Source organism: Pinus tabuliformis, chromosome 1_2 (genome assembly GCF_031772625.1).
Source record: "Pinus tabuliformis cultivar Carrire ecotype Pingquan chromosome 1_2, CPIR1, whole genome shotgun sequence".
Taxonomy (NCBI): domain Eukaryota; kingdom Viridiplantae; phylum Streptophyta; class Pinopsida; order Pinales; family Pinaceae; genus Pinus; species Pinus tabuliformis.
In genome coordinates, this window is record NC_142298.1 from 1,169,266,671 (window position 1) to 1,169,286,122 (window position 19,452).

The 19,452-nt window shown below is 37.3% G+C and overlaps 1 protein-coding gene and 1 pseudogene across 3 annotated transcripts in view; one reads left to right on the plus strand and one right to left on the minus strand.

Annotated features, from left to right (window-relative positions):
- The window catches only part of LOC149210382 (uncharacterized), a 318,432-nt gene that overhangs the window by 171,430 nt on the left and 127,550 nt on the right, over positions 1 to 19,452 (minus strand). For all 3 annotated transcript variants that reach the window (XM_089396709.1, XM_089396711.1, XM_089396710.1), the window contains exons 2-3: positions 6,472 to 6,636; positions 6,110 to 6,287 (exon numbers count right to left, since the gene is read on the minus strand). In XM_089396709.1, coding sequence (XP_089252835.1) covers positions 6,110 to 6,287; positions 6,472 to 6,636 — 343 coding nt within the window. The remainder of the gene's footprint in view (positions 1 to 6,109; positions 6,288 to 6,471; positions 6,637 to 19,452) is intronic.
- On the plus strand, positions 11,738 to 13,278 carry LOC149210384 (cullin-1 pseudogene; annotated as a pseudogene).

Below are 19,452 nucleotides of genomic sequence, written 5' to 3' on the forward strand. Positions count from 1 at the left end.
GACTCTTCAATATTGACTATAAGCATACATAACTCATTTTTCATTAGTCATCCAGACTTCCTGCAGCAGCTTCCTTGATTGAAAGAGCTTCAATCCCTTGATCCAATTTACCTTTTATGTCATCATACCATCATCCCATGAATTCCACAAGTTTGGAATTCTTGATGAAACACTTGCTTCCTCTCTTGATCGGTGGACCTTTCGATGAGGATTCCATCATGGAATCTTGAGGATCTAGAGTATCCTCATCCAACATATGTTTCCCTTTTAGTTGTTGTATGATGAGCTTTCTACTAGATGACTTAATTTTTCTTCTTTTCACATAAGTACTACTTATGCTTCTAATGAGGTTACCAAGAGCTATATCCTTCCATGGATCTAATTCAGCTACCATTCATGGTTCCCTATGATGATGTCACGAGCTCTTGCTTTTAATGCTTTTATGATGCCATGATACATCCTATCATGCACTTCTAATTGAAGATGTATTGGACTACATGAAAACTTGGAAATGAAAACTAGAAAAGGCTTAGGTGAGGAAGACTATCGTAATCATAGTAGAGATCTTTTACTTCCTCTTTCTTGGAATTCTTCCTCTCAGCTTCCTCCACATCCTCTGCAATATGGGCTTCTTCTCTTCCTCTTTTGTTATTGTCCTTCTTGAGTTTAAGACAATCTCTTCTATAGTGCCCATATTCTTGACACCCATAGCATTGAATCTTAGCCATGTTCTTCTTTTTCTGAGGACCAAACTTTCAAAATTTTCCCTTTCGTTTTTTCATTACAGTATATGCCTGATTTTTCTCACCTAATCCCACATCAAATTTTTCCTTTAGCCTGGATTCTTCAATTTTGCATAGTGACCACAGCTCATGGAATTGAGTAGCTTCTTTTTTCCTATAAATACTTGAAGTAAAGTTACCCCACTCCTTCGGTAGTGCATTTAGTACAACTGTAGTCATTTCCCTATCAAACGTTACTTCTCCTAGATCTTGAAGTTGATCCCTCATCTCAGATATCCTCATAAAGTATGAGGCTATAACTTCTTCTTTTGACATCTTCAACCTGTAGAGTTCTCCCCTTAGAGAGATAATTTCTCTTGCAGTGCCAATGGAATACAACTCTACCAGTTTTTCATATATTTCTTTTGAAGTTTCAAGTTTAGATACATATGGGATGAGGGGATCCTTGATGGATTCAATGAGAATCCTCTGAGCCCTAACTTCCCCCTTCATAAACTTTGCAAGTTCTTGAGCATCTTCTTTTCCTGGTTTGGTGATAGATCCTTTGACATGATCCATGACCTCATTTACAATGAGATTCAGATCTGTCCTTTTCTTCCATGCAAGATAGTTTGAAGCCCCAACCAATTTGTTGCTTTCCTTGCAAAAAGACATTTTGACAGATTCAGATAAGGTCATATACTTACTTGTTAAGATGCTTCTTCCACTTGTTGCTTCCTTGAATTTGATGATGATATAGATGATAGAAACCTTCTCCTTGATGAAGATAGATTTCTTCTTCAAGAATGATCCTTGACCCCTCAAGGAGGGAGATCACTTAGTTGATGATGACTTCTTGATGGTGTCCTTCAAAGCAATGAGCATTGCTTTAATAAGAGAGAATTGCCTTATAACCTTTTGAGGATGATGGCAACGTCCCTTGATCTAGCCTTCTTTGGATAACTAGCCTTCAAGATACTTCGACTCCTTTGATGATAATTGAGCGCAGATCCCAGAAATGCTTCTAAGGTTTTTTACTTTCTTCAAGATGATGTGATCTTTGTCCTTGATGTGTTTTTCTTGGATGAATAGACTTCAAGCTACCTTGATTTGTAGATCTCTTCACCTTCAGTAGATGTAGGGTTTTGGCCTACCCTTTCTTGATGATGATCTCAAGACTTATTCTTTGATCTAGGGTTTTTGATGTAGGTGACTTTACTTTTGATATCCTTCGATTTTCTTTGATGTCTTTCTCAAGATTCGATCCTTGAGTGTCCCTTCATAAGATGCCCTTTCGTGACTTTGTCACCTTAGCTCTGAAACCATGCTGAGAAATCTAAGTCATCAAGCATTAGGTGTTTCGCTTCTTTTGATAATTGCTTGTGAATGCTTTTTACTTCTTAGATTAGGATCTTCTTTTACTTATGTTATTATAGTGTTCTTCATCAAACAGCTACCAATGCATAAACCATAAAGAGACAAGAGACACAGAATATAGGCTATTAGCGAGGGCCAAAACCTCTCCCACTTGAGAGGAAAACTCGAACAAATTCTTCTTCTTATAGAGTCTTCAATTGACGAGTACCAAGACCAAGACCCTTGACTTATTTGCCTCTCGAAGACCAAGACACAAGTTCCCTTGCAGTGCTTCTCTTCCGAGCCCAAGTCAACACTAGTCAAACTTTTGCTCCTTCCTCCTTCTCGACTACCCTTCAACTTCAACTTCCTTCTGCTTCAGACCTGCACCTTATTTCGGCCCTAATTGCAGTATGTGAGAAGTATACTTTGTCACCACTTCGCTTGGAGAGGGGACTCTCTCATATACTTCGGCTTGATGACTTTGGCTTCTCAACTTTCAAGTGACCTTACTAACCTTGGATACTTCAGCAATATCCTCAACGTCTTCTGCAACAGATACTGCCTCCTTACCTCACACGTGTGACAAGATAGATCTCAAAACAGATCTGAAATAGTTCGATCTTCTTCTTCTTTCACTCGCTGATTGTTAGGCTGCCTTCCTTGACCCTTTTCACTCTTTTTTCAACTGCAGATCTTGACCGAAAATCTCTGCCTGAAATGATGCCAAGTTGCCCTATTTATAGTGGTTGGAGCCTATAATAAGCCGACTTGAGAGAGGTGAGCCGACATGTCTCTTTGTGTAGATTATTTACTTCATCTTGTAGCCGACTTGAAGGAGAGGTCTTGTGCTTGTCTTGGAGGGCTTTCATACTTATTTAATGACTCATACAAAATGTAACATGCCCAAGAAGGGTCCTTCATACATGACATTGATTCAAATTGACTTTTATGACTAGATGACAAAACCTAAAGTCTCATAATGGGAGCCATCACTAAAATAAAATTCCTTGATCATGAAACCCATGATTCAAGTATTACAAAATTATTTTATTTTCTTTTCATCAATTACATAAAATCACAATTACACATGTCATTATGAAGACCGAACCTAGTTACACTTTTCAACATTGAGAGCAAAACACAGTGAAATAATTAGATCTCAGTGACTGGGTAGAGAAGTACTTTCAAGTTTCATCCAAGTGTGCAGAGTTTGAGGAAGAGTGCAAGGAGCAGCAAGGGTGGGATCCAGATCAGCCAGCAGATCAAAGGACAGGTTAAAATCAGCTGGATCAATTCCAGGTGCTTGTTATATTGGTACTTTTCCTCAGAGGGCCACTATCCCAACAAGGGAGCCCTGGTGTGCTGTTGACTTTAATTCAATGTGGAAAAAGTCGAAGTCGGGATTAATTCGGCAAGGGTCCAAAAGTTTAAAAACTCATCAAACTCGGGAGTTTTTTGAAAAAGTCGGCAAATTTAAAAAAACACAAAATTATTCATTTTTTTTTTTTAACATCTAGACTATCCACAACATCAAATAAATGCATTTCCACATAAACATGTAAAGAAAGCTAATATATAATATGTATATGAAGTCTAATGCTACATCACATATCAAAATAGTGAATCAACTCCTGAATTTTGGGTCTTGTCTAAGTCTCAACTCTCAAGAGTCAAAATATCAACAAAAAATATAATAAATGTATATCATGACTCATGAGTCATCTAAAAGTCATCAAGTAATCAATCACTGAGATCCTCTTCCCCTTTTAATTTTTGTTTCCGCTAATTGTATTAAGAAATAAGTCATGCATTTATTCAGTAGATTGTAATCTGCTTGGGTAATAAGGTGTCAGGTGGTAGGTCCAATGAAAATTAACAGTGAATATCACAGTAGATGTGAAAATTAACGCTTGGTGACTCCAAGCTGCTTATTTTCTGAGAAAACAGTAGATGTCAGATTACTAACCTAGCCTTGGCATCTATTATTCAAAAACTCTTGGAGGTAAAATCCACTTCTGATACATAACCTTTCCCCACATTTACAGGGAGTTCACACTTAAAGAAGATTCCCTTTCAAAACGTGCTCTCATTGCAGGAAGGATCTTTGTTGTCACAAGATTTCATAGGTACTTTGTTCCTGTCAGAAAAATGGGTTCTTTTTTGAGGCACTGGTTTTGTTTTTTTTGGACAAGTTGTTGCTATTTGATCTTCATGACCTCCTCTTTGTTGTTTCTTCTGGAAGCATTCAACAACTGTAACAATGTTTTTGATGGTGTGGGGTTCTTTCTACGGAAGACTGTTGTATGCCTGTTCTTTTGGTACTTTTGTAATCTTTTGAAGGGGCAGCGGCTATTAGAGTCTGGATCACTAAAAGCCTGGAGGCTTAGCCAATGTATACTTTGCTTTCTAACTAGAAATATGAAGAATAAAGATTTGTTTTTCCTTGGAAAACAAAAACATATCTTAACCTCAAAACTAACAGATTACAAATGAGACTGCTATGCTCGCAAGAAGTATGACAAACAATACAATGCAATAACTTGAAAATGCATGGATGGAAGCTTTGTGGCCTCTTTATCCGCGGCCTGGGAAGGTTCACCTTTGTGGCCTCTTTATCCGCGGCCTGGGAAGGGAGGCAGACTTTTTGGGTCAACTCCCGATTAAATCGGGAGTATAAGGAAAAAATCGGGATTTTTTCCTTTGTGAAAAAGTCGCCAAAAAGTCGGGGGATTAAATCGTTTAGTTCAAAAAATCGTGTTTTTAGGATTAAATCGGGATTTTTTCCAGACTTTTTCCACACTGCTTTAATTAATGAAACAGCAGATTTTCGAGGGCAAATATCTTGTGTGCATGTGATTGAGATTGGTATTCTTAATTTGTTTCCACCGTTATATTTTATTTTAAGTGTTAAAATATCAGCCATATTTTTTATTCAGTAGATCTGATCTGCTGGGATGTAATTAACCAGGGTGCTGGGATTAGAAATTAGAAATGAATATTTTGAAAATTCTAATAGTGAAGAGGACAATAAAAAATTTGGTGATGATTAATTGTTTTGACAGACAACGTCACAATTTAAACTCTAGATAACGAGAACTAAATAAGAAGCCTAGTCCACTGATTGGCTATAGTTCTTAATTGTATTTGACTTTCGTAGGAAAAAGAGGGTGATGGCAGTCTGAAAGTGGGAGAATTTCCGGGGGAACCAATTGGAAGTCTACCTTCAAAGAGAGAATGATGCAAATCAGATTGATGACCTATGAAAATCACAAAACGGGAGCAGTATTACACTGTTGAATACTGAACAAGAATGCTCTACATATTTTCTAATCACTCTTTAGCTGTCAAATCTAATTAGGCTGTCATGAATTTTGTATTCAGGCAGGTAAATAAAATTAAAAAAGAATAATATCATGTTGAAAGGGTATTAGAATAAGTAACATCCGTTGACATATTAGGAGTCCTAATATAATAGTTTGTAATAAAGGTCGATGTCAACTGACCTAAATAATTGCAAGAAGTGCTAGTGTTGGTAGTGAGCAATGATTAGCTAGTGCAACTAGTTAAATCATAAAATAAAAAGATGCTAGCACGTGGTATCCTTGACTCCATTTGAATAATATTTTATACATTTTACACCTCCCATGCATTGTGTATTCAATTTTCCAACACTAACACCATTCATATTTGGATGTACACACATCCATGGGGTTGTTCTGTAAGTCAGCTCAGGGAACATTGCATGAAGACAATACCAAAGATAAGTACTGCACTACTAAGTTCTAATGTGTGTGTATTATGTTAAATTTTAAATGTTTTGCTTGCAATTGACACAGGAGCTCCTTTTAAAATTAAAGAATGCTAGCAACTCCAAGTCATCAAATAAATTATGTAGCTCAGTATGGTTTGAATTTTAGGTATATATTTCACAGACGGTCTAATTGGTAGCTATACATGCATCATGAATAACTATAAATTAGAATATGCATACACATGCAAGTACAAGAGAGTAAGGCAGGTAAAGAGACCAAGCCTGTAATGATACTGCAGCAGTGAGCAAGAAGGGGCTTCGCCTTGTCAGTCTTACAATTAAGGTTGTCAGCATTAATTGTTGTCGTTACCCACACTGCTCCAAACTTATCAGCAAATATGAGAAACTGGCTATCCCAGCTAAAACAGACTGCACTCACCCTCTTCTCAGAGCATCTGTAAAATATTCCGAACAGCAAACAAATGTTAGTAAACTCAAATAGCAATTACCAAAAGGAATCAATGCTAGATGTTATGTCATCTAATACTACAATTCAGCATCAGGTGGAGATAAAAGCCATTGAAGAGAAGCTACAAGAATTCCAGATAAAATTCAACCAATTACAAGTCTATCCCTTACATAGTTTTTGTGCAATGCCAAGAATCTGCATTCCATATCTTGACAAGTTTATCATCACCTGCAGAAGCAAAAAGTTCCCCTTCTCTATGAAAGCATATCGATCTGATGGAATCAACATGTGAGTTGCCATCTTTGTTGTCCTGGCAAGCAATGGGGCAGTTTGCACTGCAACAAAAATCAGGAGGAATATTCATCAATAATCATTTACTAAATTTGCATAGCAAAGAAGATTCTAAAAAGAAAAAATGCCTGGCCATTCTTGTAAGGAAATAATTTTAAAAACTCAATTAATTACAGCATTTAAGAATATTAATTGTTAGTTGTCATAACCTACAAACACAAGTACAAACCCTCATGAAATGAACAGAGAGACAATAACTGTCTAGCTTCTCTTGTAGTCTAGTTCATGCACCAAACAACAATTTGTCAGCGACCATGTTCCATAATTGTAAACTGATACCCTTGTGCTTGAAAACAATATCCTAAGCATTGACGAGTTTAGATCACGGCATATCTGGATTATTCATCACCAAATACATTAAATATCTATGTTTCATGGGGCTCGTCACCTAAAAACACCAATGTACCCTGTGTTCCCACATTCTGGGGATCTGTGGACCTTTAGGAAACATTCCCAAACTACTGGAGACTTCAGCGCAGACTCAGGGACTTGCTGGCCCTCCCCAATATGTTCAGGGCAAATTTAAGAGACATTCCGGATAGATTTCAGGGATGCCCTAGGCAGATTTCAAGGATTTTGTGGGCAGATGTCAGGGGCAATGTGGGCATTTATCTACAGTTTTGAGAATCATGGAGATTGATGATTGGACAATATGATCAACTTTTCTGTCCTTTATTTTTGTATTGCACTGAATATAAATTGGTTGTACAAGTTGCAGATCAAAACATGGGTTGTATATGATGGATTTCAATTTGTGTTTATGGTAATTTAAATAGTGTTTTCAGCAACATAATTACAACAAGCAAAGCCTCCATGTCGAAAGAACAGGAAATGCAACATTTCAAAGGGCTGATCCTTGTAGTTATTGCTCTTGTTCTTTCTCATTTTGCAGGTCATCTCAGCTTTTACATATTGTACATGGGTTTCCAGGAGTCATTCAATTCCAGTGCTTCCACCATTCCAACCTCAAACATTTTGAAAACAATAAGTTAGTGGTAACTTGGATTGGGTACAAAATGTTTGAATAACTTCTTATTCAATCACCCTCTTACTCTGAGGTACGAATCTAATCTGTTTACATAACCAAACTATTTTATGGTGGTTTCAGCTGTAAAAGTCTGCAAAACCTATAGAGGAGAATTCCTCTTATGTCTAACATAATCATCATTAACAAAATACATGAGGACTGAAAAGCTATAGAGACAATTCTCTATCTCACAGACCCTCGATGGACCTTGTTGCAAGTTGAAAATAGTTACACTCAAGTTTCCTAAAGTTAAACTACATTTTCGTCATGTCTATTGACCAATAGTGAAATGTCACTCAATCCTTTCTTAAATTGCTCTAGTTTTTTCAGAATTGTCAATTGTAAGGGCTGTGCATAATACTATATCATGTAATTTGTTATGCTTAAAAGCTTGAAGCAACTACAAATGTTATTTGTGAATTCTGAAATATATAGATAGATAGATAGACATATATTATTGCGGTCCCCAACCTGACATCCCTTAAGAATATTGGGGGTGTGCTCTAACTGTCCCAGGGACATGTCCCTCCATCCCCACCGTTCCCCCATCCCAAAAGCCAGTAAAAGATAGATAAATATCAATGTTGCAGATATTGTGTTGGTGAATATAATGCCAAGGTCTCCAAAAGGAACTTATCGGCAATATTCAGGAAAATATCAGCAAACTTGGAAATTTTTCAAACATATTCATTTTTTAAACATATAAAGCAACCCCCTCCCCTCTATCCCTTTTATGGGAAAAGGTAAGAGTGACTAACCCCTTTGTCCTCAATCCCTTGCTTTCTCTCTTTAAAATTAGCAAAAAAGTACCCAAAAAGACTCCTGAATCAGCATATATTTTCTTGTATCTCGCAATATATTCAAATTTGCAGAATACCGTAATATATTGAGGTGATAATATTGCTGCCTCGGAAAACTTGCAATATTTGCTACATTAAGCATTTCATTTACATTTTTTTTATAAAGATGAAAATGTAAAATCCAAAACATATTCATGCTTATCTAAACCAAAGTTACGATGATCAAACTACTTGATCACTATAATCCCATTCCTTCATTCACAAGACAGCGTAAGACTACCTCTCGTAGATACTAAAAAGGTTAAAAAGCACGGGAAAGAAAATAAGAAACAAACCCAATTTGAAATTTTGAATACATTGTAATAGAATGGTGGTATAATATCCCAAGGGATTAGCTCAACCTATTGTCATGGATGTTGTTGGATATTTGACTAGTTCCATGCTGGGAAGTGCCCAGTTCAAATCACCCTAGCTAAACACTAGTCTATGCTGACAGGTTTACTAGGAATGTCATCCACGAATGTCAGGATGCATCCCTTAGGTTTCCTTGTGAGGTTTTCCTTGGGAAAAAAAGAACATTGTCTAATATCTAATCTTCTAATCATCAAGGGGTAAAGGCTAAATCATATAACTTTAATTCGTCCAGGAATATCAAGAAGTTGTGCAGGTAGTGTTACCACTAAAACTAGCAGGGGACCTAAAAGGGGTTCCTAAGAGGGTAACTGCTAGGTTAAGGGCAATAGTGGAGGCTTAGCCCACTGTCACCACAGCTAAGTCTCCCTGCTCTTTATGGATTTTCACCGATGGGAGGAATCCCAGTAGTGTAGGGATCACTTGTAAAGTATATGTCAATGGATAGGTACAAAATGACCCTGGAAACCCTTTCCCAAGGAGGGAGTGAAAAATGGAACTTGCTTGCTTTTTAAGCAAGGGACTTGGTCCTCCAGAGATAAGGGGTGGGATTGGAGGGTTGAGGGGGAAGGAATAGGCTTATAGACAAGGTTCTCAATCCCTATAATCCTTGGGAAACTTGGATTCCCAAATGGTCCTTGACATATAATCTTTATTGAGAAGTGGGACCACACGGGTTCAAGTGGACCCAGTCCAAGTTCGGGGATGGAATGTAGCAACCAATGATGTTCCTATCTTGGACGAGGTGAAAGGAAAGGACCAAACAAGAATATTTACTTCAAAAGGTTGAATTGATCATGTTGAGGTCTAGCCTTGGGGATGCCTAAGCAAAATTCAATCGTAGAGCTAGGGCTTGGGATTCCCGGAGATTCCACCGTTAGAATTGCTTCAAATTTGGAAGAGAGGGAGGGACCTCACCAGCGCAGTAGGCTATAGGAGATCGAAATTTTTCCTTGGGTCAATTCCTGGGAAGTTGATGCCCTAGGTGACCTAATGGAGCTAGACCTAGGGGAAAAGGGTAAAAAGAGGGTTAAAATGATTACCCTTTTTGAGGGATCAGTGCCTAATTCACTTGGGGATATGTAGTCAAGGATAATGATGAGTAAGAACTTGGTTTCTTGATCAACGAAGCCCGGAGAGTCAACTTCATCAAATGTTGAGAGAAAGAAACGAAAAGTGACCTTCAAAAACTTATACTTCAAAGCAAATGATGCAAGCTTATTGAGACAAATAATCTCTAGGACATTTCATTCATATAACATTGGCCCATACATTAAATTAGCTAAAACATGCTTAATTCCACATTTCAATTATGCAGCAACTAGCCCTAATTTTAGCAGTACGCAACAAGAATAACAACGTCAAAATTCACTTAAAAAGTTATAGAATATATCCAACCAGCATTTTGTTTGCAAAACAAAGCTCCAAGACAAGAAAATAGCCCAAATCCATACATCAAAACCCATCCATCTCCAAAAAATATCCTCCAAGGAAAAAATGTGAAGTTATTTACGATTAGAGAGATCCCAAGTCAAGTGATGATCCAAATGAATGTATCTAACATCAATATATAGCCTCCTAAGGAGTTCAAATTAGCCTATGGGCCTACATTAGCCCCTAATGATAAAATAATGTGCAAATAAAACCCCTATTGGTGACAAGCCCACCAAATTAGCTCACAAGTGGAAAAATAAGCCTCACAAGGGGCCAAATAATAATATGTACATGTCGTGGGGCCCTCCAAAGGCCTAATAATGTCTTGAAGTGCCATACTGAGGAATAAATTCCTCGGAATATGATGGACAAGGGGGTGGCCCCTTGTTCTCCAAGTAGTAGACCTGTGGTGCTCCTAGTGGGTCTGAGGGTACATAAATGACCCCATGGGTCTCCATATGAATCGGAGATGCTTGTAGATCCTCTGCAAAGGTCTGAGTGTTGATTTGTGGTAGCATCGGATGTGCTCTAGCCATAAAAATTGGTGGAGAGGCTAAGGTACATAAGATCTACAAGACCCAGAAATCATTTTGAGAAATTCCATCCAGATGAGGAGTTATTTAAATAATTAATACTTTTAATGGGCTCCTAAGTCTAAACTTAGGAAAATAAAAATATTAATGGGTATTAATGTTATGAATATAATTCATAACAATTAAATTAAATTAATTAATATAAATATTAATTAATGTTATTAATTCATAACAATTAAATTAAATTAATTAATATAAATATTAAATAATTAAATATTAATTAGGTTAAATAGTCGTTAAGTTAAGTGAAAAGGCATGTCTAAAAGACATGCCTACTCATGAAAGGTCACCTGCTGAGGTATAAAAGCAGGGCCTCATTGTAACATTCAAATGATCTTATATCATCTTATACAATTTTATATATAATAGATTATTATTATTAGATACTTGTGTGTATTTTTATATTCAAGCCTTCAAGCTATCAGTTTTCTTGCTTCAGCGATAGTTTTTATGCTACAGTGGTATCAGAGCCATGGCACACGATATAATCATGTGGGCCTTTGAACATTGTTCGTCACACAATGTGCCATTACATTCACGTCCTGAATACGTTGAACATTTTAGTGAAATTCAAGAAGCATTTCAGCATTTAAAAAAATCAATTGCAGAAGTTAAAGCATGTCGAGAGGAAAATGTGGAAGAAGAAAAAGAAGAAGAATTCGATCAAAATGTTGATCTTAATGGCAATGAAAATGATCCGGATGAAGATGATGTGGATGAGGACTATCTCGAAAAACAAGAAGATGAACAATATCATAACAACGAGGAAGATGCTAAAGAAGAAGAATCACTACGTTCTATAGAAGATCAGAAAGAGGTTATGTCAATTTCAGATTATGATAAGAATGAAGATGATCTTTCAAGGATGTATAGGTTGTTTTGTAGGATACCCAAAGGTCTGGAACCGATAGCCCATTTTTTTAAACAGCATGTTACTGATGAGGGAACAACACTTGTTAAACAAGCAGAAGATGCAGCAAGCAATAAGAAGTCAGGGAAAAGGGATATTGTTGGTCCACTAGAGCAGACATTTGTGTGGGAGGTTATTGAATTGCATGACAAGTACTTGCAGTATGTCAGCACGTGCTTTGTGAACCATTCTCTTTTCCACAAGGCATTAAAAGAAGCATTTGAGGTATTTTGCAACAAAGGAGTAGCAGGAAGCACAAGTGCAGAATTATTGGCTACCTTTTGTGACAACATATTGAAAAAGGGTAGCAGTGAAAAATTAAGCGATGAAGATATTGAAGAGACACTTGAGAAGGTTGTAAAGCTTCTTGCATACATTGGTGATAAAGATCTATATTCAGAATTTTATAGGAAAAAACTAGCACGGCGACTTATTTTTGATAAAATTGCAAATGATGAACATGAACGGAGTATCTCAACAAAATTGAAGCAACAATGTGGAGGCCAATTTACATCAAAGATGGAGGGAATGCTTACTGATTTGACTTTGGCACGGGAGAACCAACCAAAGTTTCAAAAATATCTTGATGATAATGCGCATGCACATCCTGAAATAGATTTGACTGTAACTGTCTTGACTACTGGATTTTGGCCCAGCTACAAGTCATTTGATCTCAATTTGCCTGCTGAGATGGTAAAATGTGTAGAGGTATTTAAAGAATTCTACCAAACACAAACTAAACATCGAAAGCTTACATGGATATACTCCTTAGGGACGTGCCATCTTTCTGGCAATTTTAATGCGAGATCGGTGGAGCTTACTGTGACAACATATCAGGGAGCTACATTATTGCTTTTCAATAATGCAGAGAGATTGAGCTATTTAGAAATCAAATCGCAGTTGATTTGTCCGATGAAGATATTATTAGATTGCTACATTCACTTGCGTGTTTAAAACACAAAATCCTGATTAAGGAGCCAAATACAAAGTCTGTCACACATTCTGATTACTTCGACTTTAATGCAAATTTTACTGACAAATCAAGAAAGATTAAGATTCCTCTTCCTCCTGTGGATGAGAAGAAGAAGATAATTGAGGACGTGGACAAAGATAGACGTTATGCAATTGATGTTTGTATTGTTCGAATCATGAAGAGTAGGAAAGTTTTGGCCCATGCACAGTTAGTAACAGAGTGCGTTGAGCAACTTGGACGAATGTTCAAGCCTGATTTTAAAGCAATCAAAAAGCGGATTGAAGATTTGATCACAAGGGAATACTTGGAGCGTGACAAAAACAAACCCTCGTACCCCTCTATCCCTGCATTTGTCAACGTGGTGTCCGTCGGTCTATGGTATACGCCCCGTCTGTCAATAGTCAAGCCGTCAAACAGTCGTCGTAGCCGGTTATCATTGCGAACGGAGTTGTCAAGAGGCGTGACCCCGTATCTATAAGAAACGACAGTTGCAGCGGTATAATAGAACGAATTAAAAAAAATATATATATATATATATATAATTATAATTACATTATATATATAACTTATAATTAATTAAAATATATATATATATATATATATATATATATTTATTATTTATTAAAATATATAATTAAATTTAAAAAAAAAATACAAAGGAAGAGTACTGATAAGCTACGTGACGAATCGATGACGAGATGACAGACACTAAGTGAAGAAAACCCCCAGCATTAAAGCTTTGAGGACAAAGCTTCCGAAGGAAGAGGCTATGTTATGAATATAATTCATAGCAATTAAATAAATAAAATAAATATAAATATTAATTAGGTTAAATAGTCGTTAAGTTCAGTGAAAAGGCATGTCTAAAAGACATGCCTACTCATGAGAGGTCACTCGCTGAGGTATAAAAGCAAGGCCTCATTGTAACATTCAAATCATCTTATACAATTTTATATATAATTAATTATTATTATTAAATACCTGTGTGTATTTTTACATTCAAGCCTTCAAGCTATCAGTTTCCTTGCTTCAGCGATAGTTTTTATGTTACAATTAATAAAGATAAGGATGAGAAGCTTCTAAGAGACGAGGATCAAGTCTGTTTTAATCTTAGCCATTGATTAGAGACTTAATCTCGGTCGTTGATTCGTCAACAAGAAAAGTATAAGAGAAGACTTGAGGGTCATTTGGAGACACACCAGCAGATACTCAGTATCCCAAGGAAAATTGGTTCTCAGAGAGAGTGAAATTGATTTCAAAGGGAGAGTTGTAGGGTGGAGGAAGAGGGGGTGATTAGCAGCAGTCAGAGAGCTCAAAAGAGGTGGCGCAAGGACTCTAAGAGACAGCGCAGAGGGAGACGCAAATCATAGTGACACAATGGATGATGCAAAGAAGGGCAGAGCAGTGCAAAGCCACGCAGAATGACACAGGGCTGACGCAGTAGAGAAAGGAAGTCCTCCAAGGTGTCAGAAAGTCTCGGAGAATAGTCTCAGGTGTTTTCTCCCAATGTCTATGCAAACTTTTTTGTAAAAGCGATTGTTGCTGAAGATTAATAAAACCCTCAACTGCGGCACCGGTTTTCCCGCATTGGATTTTTCTGGGGACAATTGTCCAAAAATAACTGTGTTGATGTGTTGGATTCTTGTGCATATATTTGTTTCTATATGATGGTGTGATATCTATAGTAGAATTTATTTTAATATTTACTGAAGGGATTTCATAACTAACTTATTGAGAAATAAGTAGGTAAAATAAATCAGTTGTTGCAGTAATAGAATTTCTATTTAGAGATTTTCACATGGTATCAGAGCGAAGATTTGGAGACAGGAAAGGAAAATCAATTCTGGGTCAAGAGCATGATGCAGAGGCATCCACGTCAGGAGACTCGTGCAAATTTTGAGAGGAATGCACAAGAGATGGAAATTTCGATTTCTCTATGTTGGCTTCCAGATTGGAAGAAGAAGTTGCTTGCATAGCAAGCTCTGCATCCTCAAGGGTATGGTATATAGACAATGGAGCTTCCTGGCATATGAAAGGAATCTGGGAATGTTTTTCAGATTATCAGAAAGAAAGAAAAAAAATTCAGATCACCATGGGGAATAAGGCAAAGTGTACTCCAGCAGGGAAAGGTACTATAGTTTTTCAAACAGAAACAGGAAAGCGGTTCCGAGCTACCAATGTGCTGCATGTGCCAGGACTAGGTATGAACTTACTTTTCGTATCTCAACTTCAAAGCAAGGGCTATGATGTTTTCTTCATTAAGAAGAAAGTATACGTCAAAGACTTGAGTTGGAAAACGAAGGTACAAATCGGAATCAGAAGTAACAGGTTGCAGCTAGAATCACCAATGGCACTGATAGGCAGTAATGGAGACAAGGATTTGAATGAACTACAGCACAGAAGGACGGGACATTTGCACCATTGGGCTCTGAGAATTCTCAGGAAAACTGTAACAGGAGCTCCAGATCTTAGTACTAAACGAGATGACGTATGCAGAGGGTGTGCTCTGGGCAAGTATGCCAAAGTAGCATTTCCTAGAAGTAACAATAGGGCCAAGAGTGTATTAGGATTGATACACTCAGACATCTGCGGACCGATGTCCATAAAAGCTCTTAGTGGTGCCGAATACTTCGTAACCTTCATCGATGACCATTCCAAAAAGACTTGGATCTATTTTCTGAAAGCCAAGGATGAGGTTTTCTGTCGATTCAAAGAGTTCAAGGCTCTAGTGGAGAATCTGACAGGAAAGAAAATAAAAGTGTTGCGCTCAGACAATGGTGGAAAGTATGTCGACAAGGACTTCAACGATTTTTGCGCTAGGGAGGGCCTTAGAAGAGAGTGGACTATCAGGGAAGCAGTTAGGGCAATGATGTATGATCAGGATATGCCAAAACTCTTGTGGGCAGAAGCATGCAACATCGCAGTCTGTCTAGAATAGAACTCCTCGTAGGGCATTGGACAAGATTACTCCAGAGCAAATCTTCACCGAGAAGACACCTAAAGTTAGTCATTTCAAGATATTTGGGAGTTTAGCATATTGTCATATACCTGAGGAAAGGAGGAAGAAGTTAGATCAATGTGCAGAGAAAGGGTATCTTGTGGGATATAGCGAGAATGCTAAGGAATATAGAATCTATCTTCCAAGGAGCAGGAAGGTAGTAGTTCAGCGACATGTGAAGTTCATGGAGGATAGGGCCTTCAGAAAATCTCAAGAAATGCCTTCCGAGGAGCAGTAAAAAGATGAGTCGTTGGTAAAACCACTTCAACCAGCAGAAGCCAGTACCAGAAATTCTCCTTCAGAACAGGAGGAATCACAGGAAGAGGAAGAGTTAATAGATGCACCTACTACTAGAGGAAGAATGAGTCGGGATTTCCGACAGATTCTACAGGATGCAGAAGATTTCATTGGTGCACCTAGGAACAGTAAAAGGGAGCGAAGACAGCCAGACAGATATCAGGCCTTAGTAGCTCAGGTTGGGGAACCTTCCAGTTTTCAGGAGGTCGTTCAGCATCAAGTTTGGATGGATGCGATGGTGGAGGAATACAGCTCTATAATGGTGAATGATGTCTGGGAAGTAGAGCCTAGGCCCCGGGACAGATCAGTGGTAGGTTCGACATGGATCTACAAGATCAAATACGCTACACACGACATTGTGGAAAAATACAAAGCCAGGTTTGTGGCTAAGGGGTATGCTCAGAAGGAAGGAATAGACTACGAAGAGACCTTCGCCCCAGTAGCCAGGTATACATCTATTAGAACCGTGATATCTCTTGCAGCACAGATGGGGTGGGAGATTCATAAGATGTGTTGACCTTTACGTGTCAACGACCCATAGCAGTACACCCCCTTTTTTCGCAAAAGGGATAGTGCCTGATCGATATGTCTGTGTCGTACAACTATCATCATCAGTTTCACTTCCAAGATATAATGTAAACCCATTCTGCATGTATATGATGTAAATAATCTCAGCAAATATGTGTCATGTATGTAATTGCCTAAGTAAACCTACTTTTCCGGTGACGATTAAATTCCGTGAGGTTTTTTGTCTCACCGACCAATTCTCAGATGGTCAGCAGAGTTTCCCTTAAGTCTCACCCCAAATTCGGAATGTATTTTGTCACTGGGATCTTAGGCGAGTCCTAATGTTATCGATCGAGTCTATGTAAAAGTGATTTGGGAATAACCTAACTATTTGGTTAAGTTATTTTATTACAGATTGCTTGGTTAAGTTATTTTATTACAAGACTTTGGGGTTAATTTTTTGTCAGTGTTACTCTTCATGGAAATACTGTAAAATGTGTCATTTTCATGCATAAATTTCTTTTTAGCCATTGATGATAGCTTTTGAAGAGTGATTTGAGTACAGGTATCTTGCTAAGTCGCTGGGGTTTAAGTGATAATCTAAATTTTGAATGTAATAGCAGGTATCTCTATTTATCTGAATTTTATCATCATTTTCTCACTCTATTTTAATGGTTGAATTGAGTTTTGCAGGAAAGTCCTGATTTTTAGATCATCGAGCGTTCGGAGACGTTTTCAGTTGGACCAGCCAACTCTCGATCCGTGTTTTCTGAAGAGCCCAGTTTAATTTAATCCCAAGCTTATCATAAGATTTTTACTAGTGATACATGAAGGGTTTTGAGCTAAACACCTCATTTAAAATTTAAAAATTTAATTTTTATGTGCTAAGTTGAAAAATCTGGCTTTTGAGAGCCTTAGATTGTCAGATCTAGGAGCGGAGTTGGACTCACACTCCCTAGATCTGATAGATCTGCGATTCCTATGCATAGATCTGTAAATTTTTTTGGTTTTCTGACTTGGGTTTCTGGGGTTTTAGTTTTTTATCAATGTATATATCATTTGGGTGTTTTCTTGTTATCGTGCAGCTACAAATTTGAAGAAGAAAACTGTGTTGAGTCCAGATTTAGGCCCTGGAGGGTAAGATCTGGATCTCTAGGGTTCATCAACATCATTTTGTAGGGATATTATTCAAATTAATTTTGCAGTCTAAGGGTTCAAAGAGTTTTAAATCTAGAAAATTTTATAAGGGAAGATTTAAATTGAGATTTCTGGAAAAAATTTAAAGAGGTTTTGGGACACCATTTTTGCAGATTGATTTGCTGCCTAGGTTTTTGGATTCACTGTGCAAATTTTGAAATTATTTTTTTACAACCCTCGCCGCCTAAGCCTGCTGCAAAATCCGTCGTCGGTCCAGCTCCTCATCACCTACAAGTTGCCATACCTGTATGCTGCCTCTATCATCCCTCTGCCCAGTTCCTTTTACCCTCGAATCCACTGCCACAGCTCCACAATCCGTCCCTCTCTGCGTTCTCCATTCACGCTATCTACTCCGGTTGTCTGCTCTTCTCCAAGCGTCCAGCAAACAAACACTCCATTTGAACCTCATTCCCTCACTACTCTTCGACTGGCCACCTACACCCTGCAATTTCTCATCCTATGGCATCCTCAAACCCTGTCTGCCAGCCCGCAGCTATTCCTCTCGCTGCGTCTCCATCCTCCAAACGATGCCTACCCTGCCCCTCGCTACTCCTTTCTTGTTGTTTGTCTGCCCTCGATCCTCCTTCCTCTCTACCCTGCCTTCTACTCTTCGACTAGCCACCTACACGCTTCATGCCCTCCTCGTTGCCTTCGAGCTCTCCTTCTGTCGCCGGACCTGCAGCTGCAAAACAACAAACACACATATTCGATTTTTTTTATTTCCTGAGTTTCATATGTTTATATTTAATTTTAGGTTTTGTTTGGTTATGATTAGCATTCGATTTCCTTTTTTATTTCCTTTTTCATTTTTGTATTATATATACATTAGTTTAGAATTTAGCGTAAAAATAAATATTTTCAATTCGATTTTGATTTGATTTATTTATAATTCATTTCGATTGGTTTCTTTATTTCATTTTTTTTATTTTTTTATTTTGTTTTGTTTTTTTATTTCACATCCTTTTGTTTTGTTTTTTACTTGTGTGATATTGAAAATTTTAAAAATTCAAAAAATATAAAATCCTAAAAATCAAAAAATTAAAAAAAATCTAAAACATTTAAAAAATCTAAAAATTTTAAATTCTTGGTGCCGTGAGAATTAAGAATGAAATAAATTAAGGATTTGTGCTTAAACATTAAAAAAATTTAATGTGCATGTGGCCCATTAAAAATTCAATTTATTAACCCGTTGATTTGTTTTACTTCTTTATTTCTCACATTAAAGCAATTGCCTAAGGAATAATTGAAATGCTAATTTAAAGTTCCTTGGTGTCTTTGGTGATTGAGTGTAAAATCTTAAATTTTCATGAATCTTCTATGGTCAAGGTGCGATAAATGTTTTAAATCATATTGGAGAAAGTTAATTGTTCTAGATCTGAATTCCTAACAAAAATCATTCTTCTGGAATCTCTTGCATGATACAGTTTTGGGCGTTTATATTGATCATACCTGATTGTCACCATTCGTCACATATTGGAAAATTGTTCTAGATAACTTGTTATTATGTAGTCTGGTTAAATCACATTAAAGGCACTGGTCTGTAGTCATTTTTATCTCCCGATTATGTCTTATTTAGTCGAGACTTGTTTTAAATTCATCAAGTTGTTCATCTTTAAAATCTCCTAGAGCTTGTGCTCTACAGGCTATCCTCAT